The sequence below is a fragment of the Staurois parvus genome, unplaced genomic scaffold, assembly GCF_062004578.1.
Source record: "Staurois parvus isolate SC_StPar_1 unplaced genomic scaffold, SC_StPar_1.0 ptg000538l, whole genome shotgun sequence".
NCBI classification, from domain to species: Eukaryota; Metazoa; Chordata; class Amphibia; order Anura; family Ranidae; genus Staurois; species Staurois parvus.
This window is the reverse complement of record NW_028318334.1, coordinates 6,665,711-6,681,866: the sequence shown is the minus strand read 5'-3', so window position 1 is coordinate 6,681,866 and position 16,156 is coordinate 6,665,711. Positions and strand designations below refer to the sequence as shown.

At 41.2% G+C, this 16,156-nt stretch overlaps 1 protein-coding gene across 2 annotated transcripts in view; it reads left to right on the top strand.

The window, feature by feature from the left end:
* The window catches only part of ETV4 (ETS variant transcription factor 4), a 65,595-nt gene that overhangs the window by 32,410 nt on the left and 17,029 nt on the right, over nt 1-16,156 (top strand). For both annotated transcript variants that reach the window (XM_089690649.1, XM_089690648.1), the window contains exons 5-8: nt 1,832-1,885; nt 11,509-11,635; nt 12,959-13,117; nt 13,641-13,894. In XM_089690649.1, coding sequence (XP_089546775.1) covers nt 1,832-1,885; nt 11,509-11,635; nt 12,959-13,117; nt 13,641-13,894 — 594 coding nt within the window. The remainder of the gene's footprint in view (nt 1-1,831; nt 1,886-11,508; nt 11,636-12,958; nt 13,118-13,640; nt 13,895-16,156) is intronic.

The window sequence follows — 16,156 nt, the reverse complement described above, 5'->3', positions numbered from 1 at the left end:
ATGACAAATAGTGACTCTTCCTAACGGGGACACAGATGGTCATAACCTGACAGGTTCTAATCCACCTCCACTCTAGATGCAGTGTGCTGTCTGCATACATTCAGATGGGGGAAGGGTCTTCAAAATACAGAATGTGGTGGAAAGAGTGTTCACTTACACTGGGGTTTCCAAACCTTTGAAACAAAGGGCCAGTTTACTGCCCTAAAGACTTTAGGGGGGGCAGTGGGAATAGAAAATACCATGGCATCAGTAGGAGTAAATGGTGCCATAGACTTGGTCAGTGGTAGTGAAAAAAAATGACATCATTGGTGTTAGTGGGAGGTATAGTGCCCCATTGTTCGTGTCAGTGGGAGGTATAGTGCCCCATCATTTGGTGTCAGTGAGAGGTATAGTGCCCCATCATTTGGTGTCAGTGGGAGGAATCATGCCCCATCATTTGGTGTCAGTGAGAGGTATAGTGCCCCGTCATTGGTGTCAGTGGGAGTAATCGTGCCCCGTCATTTGGTGTCAGTGAGAGGTATAGTGCCCCGTCATTGGTGACAGTGGGAGGAATCGTGCCCCGTCATTTGGTGTCAGTGAGAGGTATAGTGCCCCGTCATTGGTGTCGGTGGGAGGTATAGTGCCCCGTCAGTGGGAGGAATCGTGCCCCGTCATTTGGTGTCAGTGGGAGGTATAGTGCCCCAAAGGCCAGATAAATACAAGCAAAAGGGCCACAAGGTCCACGGGCTGAGTTTTTAGACCACTGACATACAGGAATGATGGTGTCTGTGTGACATTTCTACCCGAACAGCATCAAAAAGGATAACCTGGATGTTTTCTAGTCTACTGATAACAGCACAGTTGAGCTCTTGTTGTGGGCATCGTGCTGTGGTGTTTATGTTGGTGTCATGCCAATTTTTTCTGGCTTTTTTTTTTTTTTCTGCTTGGGGCTCATTTACTCCATATCCATTGAGCTGCATTGGTCAATTAAAAAATGCAAAGAAAGCAGTTGTTTGTACTCTGTTCACATCATCGTGCTGTGGTACATGTCTACACAAAGAAAAAAGAACATTTGTGGAAGATTTCTGTCTATCAAAACGAGAAAAAGTTGGTTGAGGGACTTGATGCTACCAGTACAGAAAAAAAAGTGGTTCAATCTGCATGAACAGCATGCAGTTTGATGTGCGTTGTGCTGTGAATGAGCCCCTAATGATGTTGTTCATCACAAGCTATCCCATTGAACACCTATCCTCATTAATGCACTTGTATATAGTTACTCATAGGGACTCTGGGGCTACTGTACATGTATGTATTGGATGCATTAAAATGTTGAGTAAAGTGACACTAACTCATATCCTTAGTTTCCAAAAATTATCTGTACACTTCCACTACTTAATGACCCTGTAATCTATTTTTCATACAAATGTTTTTTGCTGTTGTGTTCCGTCTCCTTGAAATGCCCTCCGTGAGCTCCCAAACCTTTCCTTTTCCACCTCAATTGTTTGTTTGGAATGAACAGTGTACGTTAGTTGTGGTCATGCACACTATATATCCCATAGTTCAAAGTAAGAGAGGGTGGCTACGTTCCTACATACAGTGGGATCATTGAGAATGAATGTAGCCACCCTCTAACAGGAAGTCAGATTGCAGCAGAAAAAAAAAAGATTTTTGAGGAGACAGAGCAATAGACTTTTTTAGAGTTGTGAATACATACTTTGTATAATGTTTGCTGTGGTTGTTTTTGTTTTTTTTGTTTTTTCTTTCAATACCAGAGTTTTTAGTTGATTTATAGAAATCCTAGATGGTTGGAACAAGAATTCTTGTAACTTTTTTTTTTTTTTTTCTCCATTAGCTCAAGTTCCAGACAGTGATGAGCAGTTCCTGCAGGACCTCCAGTCAGAGAACCGTAAGTAATCCTCCATGTTTCCTGTATACATTACTGGGAAGAATTGGGATGTGGTTTGGTTGGTAGAGGCGGGTGTACACAGAACCTTCTTAGGAATGCCAGTCTTCAGGACAGAAGAATGAGCGCGTTGCAGCGGGGAATGTGCGCGGATCTCGCTGGAATGTGATGTTTGCTAGTGACATTCTTTGTTCCAGGTTTTCATATTGAGCTTTGTGTAATATGGTGGTTTCAGTGCACATACACTGCAGACATCAACCTTATTGGCCTCACTTCACACTGCATTTGAATTGCACAGGAATCGCACATCATTCTTGTGCAATTCGCAGGTGATTCTGTGCAGTGCAATTGGAGCCCATTCATTTCCATTGGGCTCAAATTGTAGCAGTGCAGGCACCGTGTGTGTGTGTGTGTGTGTGTGTGTGTGTGTGTTTATTTTGGAGCCGCACCACAACCACATCCCTTGGTTGTTTTTGTGCCATGCAATCCGGTGGAGGAAAGCTGCACTGCCATTGTGATGCATTTGGGGTGTTATTAACGTGATATTAAAGGCTTGTTTTTTTTTTTTTTTTTTGTTTTGTTTTTTTTTTCCATTTAATGAACATACTTGCCTGCTCTCTGCAGTAGTTTTGCACAGAGCAGCCCAGATCCTCCTTATCTTGGGTCCCCCCACCGGCTCTTCTGACCCCTCCCTCATGTCGGGTGCCCCCACAGGAAGCAGCTTGCTATGGGGGCACCCACTGCTCAGTTTGTCCATTCACACACGGACCTGCGGCTTGGCCCTGCCCTTCTCTTCTCATTGGCTCACTAGCTCTGAGGAAGGGGGTTCGTCTCCCAAAACGCGTCAGCTTATCCCTATCAAGGGCACAACATTGACTGTCTTTGCGGACTACATTTGCTTTTCATTTCCTTTTGGTTTGTGAGTATAAATCTATTTGTCTACACATTAAATACGTGGTATACCACGGTAATGCATGATGAGAGTGCGCCCTGGTCTGCTTTTTGGCTCACTGGCTCTGATTGATGGCCTCAGCCAATGAAGAGAGGGAGTCCCTGGGATTGCCGAGACTCCAGTGCACATCACTAGATCAAGAGGAGGTTTAGGTGAGTATTTGGGGGAGCTGCTGCACACAAAATGTTTTTTTACCTTCATGCATAGAATGCATGAAGGTTAAAAAAAAAAAAACAAAACAAAAAAAACCTTGTGCCTTTTACAACCACTTTAACTTTATATTGACACCCGCAGAGGATCACAAACACAGTGTGATTGTAATGCAGTGTGGGAAATGCACAGGGATCGCAGCATTTCCCGCACTGCATATGTGTGAACCAGAGCTTGGGGCAGGTGTCTGATTCATGTATTTTAAATGACTTCATTGTACAAGTGCAGCCCATCTGCCTTCATATGCCTTTCACTGCCTCTGTCATCTGCACTTGGCAAAGGCAGAACATGTGAATTGGCGCCTTCATCCACTGAACAGCTCCATTTAGTTTTGATGAGCACATTCCCCAATATACCCCTATTAAGGTAGATCCTTCTTTTTTTTACATTTATTTTTTTTTTATGCACATTTTTAAAAGTTAGGACCCCTTTTAGACCTTACTGTTTGTGTTGAAGAAAATTCTGCAGATCCCCCTTTTTGATGCATTGGAAAAACGAATGGTTTGCTTTTTTTTTTTTCTTTTGTGAAATTAATCCTGATTTAAAGGAGTTTAAAAAAACAAAACAAAAAAAAAACGGCCCATAGGAGGTTTGTGTGTACAGCAAATTATAGCAGACTAACCTGGCAAGCAATCCCCACCAGTACTGCGATGTCGGTGCTCTTGACTGTCAAGGGTGCATCCATTTTCTCTTGGTGTTTCCTCCCAGGCTCAAACTCCTTTTGACTTGATTGGTTGAGCTGCAATGCCATCACACACATACATGGAGTCACATCATCCTGGCGTATATGGCTAGCAAGCACAGGCTGAGAGACAAATAGGTTTTAGAATTTTATGAAAGAAGAGACCCTATGTGTGTACACACACACACGTAAAAAGTCTACACACCCCTGTTAAAAATGACAGGTTTCAGTGATGTATAAAAAGAGTGAAAGATATAAATAATTTCAGAGCTTATTCCACCTTTTAATGTGACCTATAAACTGTACAACTCAGTTGAAAGACCAACTTAAATCTTCTTTTTTTTGGGGGGGGGGGGTAGTAAACATAAACTATATTCATGTGGTTGCATAAGTGTGCGCACCCTCTTTTATAACTGGAGATGTATCTGTGTTCAGAATTAAGCAATCACATTCAAAGTCATGTTAAATAGGAGTCGGTACACACCTGCCATCAGAGTGCCTCTGATTGACCCCAAATTTCAGCTGTTCTAGTAGGTCTTTCCTGACATTTTCTTAGTCGCATCCTACAGCAAAAGCCATGGTCCACAGAGCTTCCAAAGCATCATAGGAATCTCATTGTTAAAAGGTATCAGTCAGGAGAAGGGTAGAAAAGAATTTCCAAGGCATTAGCTATACAATGGAACACATTGAAGACAGTCCTCAAGTGGAGAAAATATGGCGGAACAGTGACATTACCAAGAACTGGACGTCCCTCCAAAATTGAAAAGGTGAGAAGAAAACTAGTCTGGGAGGCTGCCAAGAGGCCTACAGCAACATTAAAGGAGCTGCAGGAATATGTGACAAGTACTGGCTGTGGTACATGTGACAACAATCTCCCGTGTTCTTCATATGTCTGGGCTATGGGGTAGAGTGGCAAGATGGAAGCCTTTTCTTACGAAGAAAAAAATCCAAGCCCGGCTAAATTTTGCAAAAACACATCTGAAGTCTCCCAAAAGCATGTGGGAAAATGTGTTCTGGTCTGATGAAACCAAGGTTGAACTTTTTGGCCAAAATTTCAAAGGATCACCAAAAGAACACCATACCAACAGTGAAGCATGGTGGTGGTAGCAGCATCATGCTTTGGGGCTGTTTTTCTTCAGCTGGAACTGGGCCCTTAGACAAGGTAGAGGGCATTATGAACAGTTCGAATTACCAGTCAATATTGGCACAAAACCGTCAGGCTTCTGCTAGAAAGCTGAACATGAAGAGGAACTTCATCTTTCAGCATGACAACGACCCAAAGCATACATGCAAATCAACAAAGGAATGGCTTCACCAGAAGAAGATGAAAGTTTTAGAATGGCCAAGACCTGAATCCGATCGGAAATGTGGGGTGATCTGAAGAGGGCTGTGCACAGGAGATGCCCTCGCAATCTGATAGATTTGGAATGTTTTTGCAAGGAAGAGTGGGCAAATATTGCCAAGTCAAGATGTGCCATGCTGATGGTCATATCCAAAAATGAGTGCTGGAATAAAATCAAAAGGTGCTTCAACAAAGTATTAGTTTAAGGGTGTGTACACTTATGCAACCATATTTATTTAAGTTTTTTATTTTTACTTCCATCTAAAAGATTTCAGTTTGTTGTTCAACTGAGTTGTACAGTTTATAGGTTACATTAAAGGTGGAAAAAGTTATGAAATTATTTCTTTGTCTACTTAGTTCTCAATGAACTGTGAGGGCGTTGGTGAGCACCTCCATAGGTCATTGATCCTTCCTGCTCTGTAACTGACTGCCCATACAATGAAAAGGCAGATGGCTATCTTGCAGGAGCCCTACATTGCAACCATGATCTGCTGATCGTGGGTGCAATGCTCTGCAGGCTGACTAGAAAAAAATAAAACCTTTTTTTTTTTTTTTTTATGGAAAGGTGAGCTTATCCTTTTTAACCCTTAATTTGTAATCCTTTCATGGATCATACTAAGTTCTCCAATAGACCTTCTGCAGTGCTTTATCACACGCCCATTAAGGGGTCTACAGTATGTATACATTTTTGTTGTGGGAATGACCTGCACAGCTTGGTATTACTATGCATGATGTCAGTGGAAGCAACCAAGCGTCTTCTGCAAGCTCTGCCTGCGTCCCTCTAAGCTGTGAGAACGAAGGGGGATGAGCATTCATGTGACTGTAGGGAATATTAATGTAAATAAGATTGTATTATTTTTTCAATGCATATGGGCTAAGCGTGTCTGATTCACATGTGGTTCATTGCGGTGCAATTTGAGCCTATTGATTTGGAATCGGGTCAAATCACGCTGCATCACACTCAAATTAGTACATGCACTATTTTTGGAAACACACTGCAACCGGATCCCATTGTACTTTTGTACCATGCCAACTAGTGTAGGCAAGCACAAACGTACGTGTGTGTCCAGCATTTGGGGTGTCATTAACTTATCATTGACACCCTCTGCAAATCACAACTGCAGTATGTTTTGAACACGGTATGAGAAACACGCATGGATAATCTTTTCCTGCACCACGTTCTACTGTGATCCTAGTGTTCATGTTGAGGATGAATTCCAGGCATCAGCATGTTTATACACTTTTACACTGACCAGATTGGACCGACGTAACTATGTGTACATACCATACCCACATGATGCCCCTGGAAGCTGGAAAATACTGATGTAGACACTGTTACTCCAAGCATCTCCACTTCTGGATCCTGTGCTGAGCAGCCGGTCTGATGTATTGTGAACATAGGAGGTTGGCTACTCGGGATGGGTGCCATTCTGAGATTTTGAATGAATGCAAAGCATTCTCTGATTTGGATGAGGTGGAGCAGCAGGGTGGTAATGTCACATTCTTCACCTCATCCAATCAGAGAATGTTTTGCATTCATTCTGAAAATGCAAAGCAATCTGTGAAGGGCACCCATATCTAGTGGCCGACCTCCAGATTTAGCAATGCATTAGATGAGCCACTCAGCCTGGGACCTGGAAGCTAGTGGAGATCACTCATATAGGGTTGTCTACTTCAGCGATATCCAGCTTCCAGGGGGATCAGCCAGGTATTTATTTATTTCAGGTACTTATATAGTGTCATCAATTTACGCAGCACTTTACATATATATTACGTTCCCATCAGTCCCTAACCCTCAAGGGGTGTACAATCTAAGGTCCCTAACTCACATTCATACATACACATGCTAGGGACAATTTAGACAGGAGCCAATTAACCAGGTATGGTATATGCATAGTTACATTGCATAGCCTTTCTCAACCCTTGAAATAACTTTCCAGTGTCTAGAAACCCCTGCTGAAAATGACTATATCTGCAACTCATGATACATTTGTAAGATGGTCAGTGGGAGGAATGGTCCTTACACTTGTGGTCACTGGGAAGAATTACCCCACTTATAGATGGATAGATGGCTAAAAAGGTCATAGGTGTCAGTGGGAACTTGTTTGAGAGGAAGAAAGTGCTCAAGGACCCCCCTTGCAACTTCTGAAAGAACCCCAGGGCTCCATGGAACCCTGGTTGAGAAATCCTGGGTGTAATTCTTTATAACATACAAATGCCTGGAATTCATCTTTAGTGTGGTGTGTAAACTGTTTACATTCATATACCGGAGTCAGATAAACAGATTCCACGTGGCTATCAGTGATGTGTAGGGGAGAACATTGCACTTTCTTCCAGTCATTATCTATATCCAAGTTAAAGGTCTGCAGCAGCACTTCCACCCGTGCAGCCAACTTTTCCAGTCTGTGGAATGAAATGCAATATTCCATTAGAGGTCATTAGTGCTCCACTCTTGTGCTTTTCCAGTTCCCGCTCGTCACGTGGTAGACTCTGCATTGACTGGATACTGGACACCAGACCCACTTTATATATTGCCACAATCCAGAGGCTAAGTGCATGCATTTCATAAAGGGGACGCTGCTTCCATTGAGAAATGTCTGCACACAGACTACCCATACACAGTCCTCTATTGCAGCAGCTTGGGAGGGGGGACGTTTGGCACCTTTTTTATTAAGTCGGCCATTAAGACATAGGCAGAGGAATGATAAAGGAGAATGCAGTTGTGTCTGTCTGCCTTTCCCTCTGTTATGGCAGCAACATGCCAAACCTTTGAAAAGATTGCATCCACAACAGATTGTGCGGAGCTGTTTCGGAAGTGTCTGGTCTGGCCTGTGGGTGTGTCACGTTCAGACTTGTCCCTGAACAATGTACAGTACAGGGCTTTGTGTGTCCTTACTTTAACCCCTGCAGGCCCGGGCCCCAGGCCGACTCACCGCACATTTCCTGTCTGCTCCCTCTACGGAGGATTCGGGGGGAATTCAGGTGCTGGCATAGGAAATGGTTCAGTGTATGTTAGCACAGCACCAGTCTGCCTTTACTGAATGTTCAATAAAAAAAAATTCGTATACGAAGCGTGCCAGATTTCATTGTTAAAGAGACCAATAAACCTCAAAAAGTCTCCATAATATTAAAGAAGTGTGAAAAGAGGAAGAGCGAGCTGTAACCCACAATTACCACTCCGCTCTGCTCTTAGAAGTCGTGTCCTGGCCGTAATACAGAATGGTGTGCTGTCATGCTGCATCTGATTGAATAGTCCTGAAATATAATAGATTACAGTAGATTATTATATTCTGTTATTACAATATATTTTACCTTATATTTTATTGCATTATAGATTTTTTTATTACAGCAGATCTTCAAATATATTTCAGCACTTTGACAAGACATATGCTGTATTTTATGTTGTTGCATGTTTTATGGGATGCTTTTACTATTTCAAGCTGGAGAGGGGCTAAAGGCTGCAACTTTAAAGCTGAATTCCAGGTATGGAAATGTTTGCAGTTACATTTACTGACTTGGGTCAATGTAAGTTTGCATGTTCCATAGCTGTGGGATCCCTGTGGAAACTAGAAATCATTGTAGTAGGTATTGCTACTCAATCTTCACTAGCTTCCAGATCCTGTGCTGAATGGTACCTTGCTGCTTTCTGAACACAGGAGGTCACTCACTTGCCACATTTTTTTTTCTCAAATGAATGCAAAGCATTCTCTGATTGGATGGTTTAGAGAGGCTGAGCAGTGATGTCACAATCTCCACCCAATCCAGTCAGAAAATAATTTTTTGCTTTCATTGAAAAACTGCAAGGCCCATGCCGAGCAAGCGACCTCCTGTGTTCACAATGCAGAAGATCAGTTGCACAGCACAGGACCCAGATGCTATTGGTGATCACTGTAGTTTTGGTGCCTGCTACAGTGATTTTCAGCTTCCACAAGAATACCACAGGTATGGCACATACTTGCTTTATTCCTAAGCTGGACCAATGTATCTATACCTGGAATTCCTTTTTAAAGTGTATCTAAACCAAAAACTTAATATACTGTGCCTTACTAGTCCTTGGGTCCTGGGTTTAGTGGCTGAATTTTCTGGCTTTGCTTTATCCTACAAATAGTAATATTCCTGTCCCTGGCTGACTACATCACTTCTTGTCCATTGCATCTACGGAGAGAGCCTTGGTTGTATGGATTACAAACATGTCAGTATCTCTCCATCTCCATTACATGTTACAGTTGGTTTACAGAAAATGGCTAGGAAAGAGTATTTTCTTTGGAGCAGCTCACAGGAAGTGACCAGGACCATGCATTTTTGGCAGGATCAATCGGTATTTGCTGAAAATGTTTTTAATTTGGTGGGGGAAAAAAAGGAAACTACTGCAGCCACCACAACTATGGTCTGATTCACACCAGCAGCTATGCTAGCACACAGCTGCTATGTGCTGGGAGGACATAGAGGTTGATTTACTAAAGGCAAATAGACTGTGCACTTTGCACAGTGCAGCTGTACTCTACAGAGCTTAATAAATGAGGAAGCTCTGCTGATTTACATCATCCAATCATGTGCAAGCAAAATTGATGTGCTTTTTTTTTTTTTTTTTTTTGTTCTCCATGCATGTGATCGAGTATTCTTTGCAAAGTGAAGCCTTCATTTACTAAACTCTGGTGCAACAGCACTTGCAGCATGCACCTGCACTTTGCAAAGTGCACATCCTATTTTGCCTTTAGTAAATCCCGTAGTGTCAAAGCATCATTCTTTTTAACAAAAAAAAAAAAGTAATATAACCGTTACAAGGGATGTTTGATTTAGTTCTATTCACAGTGGTGTTGGGATGCAGTGGTTTTCTTCATATCCCGCTGCAACACAGTGGTGTGAACTGACATCATAGAAAACAAGGCAAATTGCATTGTCTTTGCATTTTGGATTGCGCCAGGCAACACTGCCCAGTGCATCTCTATGCAAATGATGTGAATTGGCCCCAAGGACTGTGAATGAATATGTTGCATTTTTTGTTTTGTTTAGTTATCTTTTGTGTAGGATAAGTACACCCTAAACCAGCACTGTCTAATAAAACATCTCTGAAGAATAACACCCCAATAGGGAGTACAGGGTGGTTTACATGCCCCCTATTCATATGTGCACCCCCCTATATGATCTTAAAATATGTGCTGAGAAAACTATTGGCGCTAATTAAATCCTGTATTATAATAATATTAAAATGCTAACAGTAGGAATCATTCTGACACATGAATGGGAAGTGGTTGGAATGTGTCGGCAGTCAGAACTGTAATGTTTACTGGCACAGAGTCTCATTGACAAAGCTTTGCTGTTTAGAGCAGCTCTGATCTGTACACAATCTGCCGAGAAGGAAATGATGTCCCAAGAGGGACGCTTACATCGGTGTTACACCATCCCCTGACACTTGTCACGTGGCTGCACTGGGACACAGCAAACAAGCTGGGTGTACATGATGGCAGAACAGTGACAGGAGAACAGATTAAATACGTCATTGCCTCTTCTCTAATTGTTGTTACAGTGCTTCTTTGGGTCCTGCCAGTGTCCCACCCTTCTCATGGGACAATGTGATGCAAACACCTTCCTTTTACCTTGCTGATTTTACATCTGCCTTGTATATTCATTCACATTCATCTTATAGATTTTAGTCCTTTCACATAATAGTCATAATCTTCATTGCTGTAGTCATAAAAAGCTTACCCTGTGAACCATTGACATTGTTGACCTGTATGATAGACCAATTCTTAACTGTCTAGTGGGTTTTTTTTTTTTTCCCTATCTACAGTATAAAATCTTTAAGTATCAGCAGTAAATAGATTTACGTTGCATTACCTGGAAGCACCTTTAGATTTGCTCCAGGCCTATGCTTTCAGAATTGGGTGGGTCCATTAAAAGGCAGGCCAGCATGCTTAGCAGTGTTTATTTTTATTGCTAATTGCTGTAGTCTGAGGAGCAGTTTACAAACACCTGGATTAAGACCTTGAACTCCTGGTTATACATTAAATACCTGGCTTTAAACAACGTGGGTCGTGGTTGGTTAGTTATAGGTAAGTTGTGGTTTGTTTGTGTGTTTTTTTTTTTTTGTTTTTTTTTTATTGTAATATTGATGTTCATTAAGCAAACTAGTTACAGGATAATCATAGCTGTAGCTTGCTACTTGCCCAGTGGGTTATGTAAGAACAAATGGAAGAGACTGCCTTGGTATTTATTGGCAGCCTGCACCTGGCACTTTAATACCCTTTTATAAATGACAAGGTACAATGGTATCTGTAGTTCTTCAGAAGTAAGCCATAGGCCTCCCCATTAGTGTGCCATTTATGGTTCTGGTAAGACTTACTATATGCATCCAAAGGGAGAAAACCTGCTCTGTACACAGACTGCAGTGTCTGGAGTTTTTTTTATCCACATGTTTAGTTTCTTTCTTTCTGTTTCAGTTGCTTTTCACAGTCCACCAGTGAAAATAAAGAAGGAGCAGCCCAGTTCTTGTTCCGAGCCCAGTGTTTCCTGTAGCCAGAAACAACAGTTTGAATACCGTAATGGGGAGCAGTGCCTTTATGCCAGGTGAGTTAATTATGTGCGTTTTTTTTATTAGCTTTGCCTCTTTGAAACAGAAGTGGAGTACATTGCATATCTTTCATCATCGGGGGGGAAAAAAAAGTTTATTTAACATATAAAGCCCAGGTCCAGGCAAAAGTGATACACCCCTTGCTTTGTTGATGACAGAAGTGATGTAACTGCATTCTGTTCTAAGAAGTCATTTCTGCAGTATACAGTATTGAAGCTGATGTTCGTCTCTTTTGGTCCTGAACAATACATTTTTTGCTTACAAACTTAAAGCAAAGGTGAAATACAAAAGTCGTCACAAGTACAATAGATGACATCTGTAGCAAAACAAAGATCCGAGATAGATCCGTTAAAAAAAAAAAAAAAAAAAAAAAAAAAAAAAACCTGTTGAAATTATTATACAGGATTTATATAGCGCCAACAGTTTGCTCAGCGCTTTACAATAGAAATCACAATATAAATGTATAGGACATGAAGGTATCCATCATATCCTCTAATTAAAAAAAAAAAAAAAAAAAAAAAAGACGGTATGGATAACAGTACAGGTCATCACCGAACGCTTCCAGCATTTCAGTCCAAATAAGGTCAACAATTCTTAAACGCTTATAAATCACCAAGGTTATAGGATCCAAGCAAACTATTGATTTAGGAAGGCAGAGGTAAGCAATATAAAACCAAGGATCCCATTTGGGTCAAAGTGAGTTTTAGAATCATAAATTGTGTGAAATATTTCATAAGCATAAGGGCATCCATTCTAGAGACTGGGTAAAAGGCACTGTCGTAGATTTCCAATGAAATGCAATAGTTCAGTATATAGCTACGCACAAAGTATGGAGCAGTCTCTCTAGGGGGTGGGGAAGATTCGAGATGGAGAATAGCAGGCATTGTGAACGAGTCATAGTAATTTGTTTTCCCGCTAATTGAGAGCAGAGATTAAAGATCTCCAGCCAGATTGTGACAATTGTTTCACATTTCCAGAAGGTATGGAGGGAAGTGCCTGGTTAATGACAACCCCAAAAGTTGTGTGGGGAGACTTGTGTATAAATAGTGGAGAGTTTAAGGGGTGTTTAGTACCATCTAGTGAATAATTTGAGGGCTGTATCAGACAGGCAAGGATCTGGTGCATTTTCTGAGACTGGTCCAGAGAGTCCCACTCCTATTACGTAAACTGTTCAAGATCCCTCTGATCCTTAACGATAAATTAACTGGATCTCCTGTTGGACGGAACTTGACTATAATTTTATACTATACCCAGTATTACCCTATGGTTTGGTAGTGCCTAATGAGTTATTTAATGTGCAATTTACTTTCTGTTAACAGTGTTTATGACCAAACATCCAGGCAAGCTGGTATCAAGTCTCAGAACCAAGGTGCTCAAGTGTCCCCCCTCCATCACTTTTCTAGACAGGACCGAGGATTTGTCCCTCCACAGAGCTCATCACAGTCTGTTCAGTCTGGAGGATACCTTGTGGAACATAGGTAAGGTTCCTTATTAAAAATGCCTTGGTTGAGCTTGGTCTCCTTTCTCTTGTGGCAGCTGTATTTATATTGTAACTTGAAATAACATGACGGTAACCATGTCTACAATATAAAAACCTACACCTGGGTTTTCTGACCCAGAAAGTGTAAGTTACAGTGGCAGCATGGGGTTGGTGGTTTGTAAAGAACCTCATTTATTCGCCATGTCATAGCTCTCATAACCACATGGTCAGAATCCATGCTGAATTGGTGCCTGATCTAGGGGAGATCCAAGCTGCCACTTAAGAGATGTCTAATAACTAGGATAGACACACAAGTGCTTATTTGTAGTTCTAACCAACAATAGAACCTTTTTAGGACACTAACATCATGCTTGAGAACAATAACAGATTGTGGACACTGCTAAGGGTATGTTTGCCATACTTCAAGATAATATATGCAAATATAATGTAATTTTAAGTGGTACCACTGAATTAAATTTTGCCTTTTTTGTACATATTTTTTTTTTTTTTTGTATGCCTAGCTCCAGGTACCCACAGCAGATGCCAGAGATGTGCCACTCCTTTCCATCAGCACAGAACATGAGCAGGGAGTCTCCTGCTAACTACCAACGGCAAATGTCAGAGCCATGTCTCCCATACCCACAGCAGGGCTTCAAGCAAGAGTATCATGACCCTATGTATGACCAGGCAAACCATGCTGGTCCAAGCAGAGCTCATAGATATCCTTCCAGTGTTGTAATCAAACAGGAGCAGACAGACTATTCATATGATTCAGGTAAGAGACCTGCTGCTTTGATCCCTTAGCAACCCCTTATAAAAGATCTGAAGATGAAGTGTCTTCAGTACAGGGCGATTCCTAACCACTTCCAGTCCGGACGCTTTTACCCCCTTCCTGTCCAGGCCAATTTTCAGCTTTTCAGTGCTATCACACTTTAAATGACAATTGTGCGGTCATGCAACACTGTACCCATATGAATTTTTTAGCATTTTTTTGAGACTGATAAAGCTTTATTTAGGTGGTATTTATTCATCACTTGGATTTAATTTTTTTGCTATGTAAATTAAATTAAGTCCAAAAATTTTGAAAGTGTTTTTCTTATAAAATTTTGCAAATAGTATTTCATCATAAATCTTGGCCAAAATTTATTTAGTTATATTTTTAGAAAAAACATTTTTTATTTTATATATATATATATATATATATATATATATATATATATATATTTATATATTTTTTTTTTACATACTGGCACCCTAGCAGTACATGGTGACGCTGTACTACTTGTGGAGAATGATGAAGATTTATTTTTTTTTTTACACTGATTGCTTTTACACCCCTAAAGGATGTCGAAGCAACAATTTCTCCTTCTCTCCAGCTGCGTTCTTGCAGCCGTTGAGAACTACTGAGTGAGCTGTGATTGGTCACATGGTACAAGGCTGTTGTGAATGGCCTTGTACCATGTGACCTCTGTGATCATTCAGAGTTCACACGTAGTAAGAAATGATGACGGAGGTGACATCTTGCTTGCTACTCTGCATGTGATCGGGACCTCGCACAGAGGTCCCCTACGACGATCGGTGTTCCGGAGGACACAGCGGGCACCGTATCGCGGGGCTGCGTGCTCCCAGGAAGAGCAGACAAGCAGGGTGCGGGGAGGCTGTTTATAAACGGCCACCCGACCCTGCACTGCCACCGTCCAGACGGTTATATACAATGGCCGGACGGGAGGTGGTTAATTGTTGAGAGGCTGAAGGTTTTTAATGTCAACCAACATTTTAGTAACATTTACCATATCCGGTGACAGACAATTTAATAAAAAAAAAAAAATGGTATGGTTAGATGGTACACATGTGCTTGAAATAACATGATGGTAACCAGGTCTACAATGTACCATATATGGCATCCCATGTTCATGACCAACTTTTTGGATGGCCATGGAAACTTAATTTTTGTCCCTGGTGCAGTGCCTCAAGTCTACAAATGGGGTGATAAAGTGTTTTCCTGAACATCAGATGCACTTATACCATGTTGGAAATTTTGCATGAAAAACTGGCCAATTGCTGTCATCTTTTTAAAGAAAACCTAGGAAGAATGTGTTTACCTTGTGTGTGCCTGTTTACCAGGCAAGTCTCCTGAGAAACCATATCCGGTCCTGCCTCTATAGTTCACTAGCAGATGGCTTCCTACCTATTATACTTGGCAAGATATTGGGGTTGATTCAATTTTAAGCTTTGACGAAAAAACCTGGAAGCTGATATGTTTCTGTGCAGATGTGCACCAGATGTGCACCTCCACTTTTTGTATATCAACCCCATTGTCTAGTCTATGGCTAACCTTGATCTAGAGAAGGTTGGGAATTGTTTTAATTAGAATAAGTTCCACTAGCTCAAAAATAGTTTTGCTATTTCAAGGTTGACTATTCGTAGATGTCCTGAGCAGACGCCCATTATGATACACTGGCAAGAATCAGATAATTTAGGGTTAATGTTAGGTGTGATAGCAAGTGGACCATCATAGCCTCTTAGGATCATTGTAGTGGAATCATTTGTCGGACTTATTACTGCTCATGGAGTATTTCCAGCTTGTTGCTTCTGTGTAATTTGACAAATCCTTTGTTTCTCTTTAGAAGGAAGGTGGTATTTGTAAATGCCCCTCTTTAGTCCATTAGGCAAAATGCACCAACTGTAATTTTGAGGCACCTGCCTGACCAAGACTGTCCTGTTTCAATACTAGACTAGACACTTTCTGTGCTCAAAAGGAAATCATCCCAGGACGTGATGACCCTTTAGTAAATCATTCCTTTTGTAGATATTTGGTGCAGCAGAGCCACTTGCCAGCAGTGATATTACTGTTGAATACATTGAAGTACATATTTTATCTACTAAATAGCTTATTGAATAAGTATAGACTGCAAAGGATTAAGTTGGCAGTTCATTATTTGCATTACGTATATTTACATGAAGTCTGTTTATGGTGGATTTGCAAAAAGTTTAAAGGGTTAACTCACTTTTACCAAAAAACAAGCTGGGCAACTTT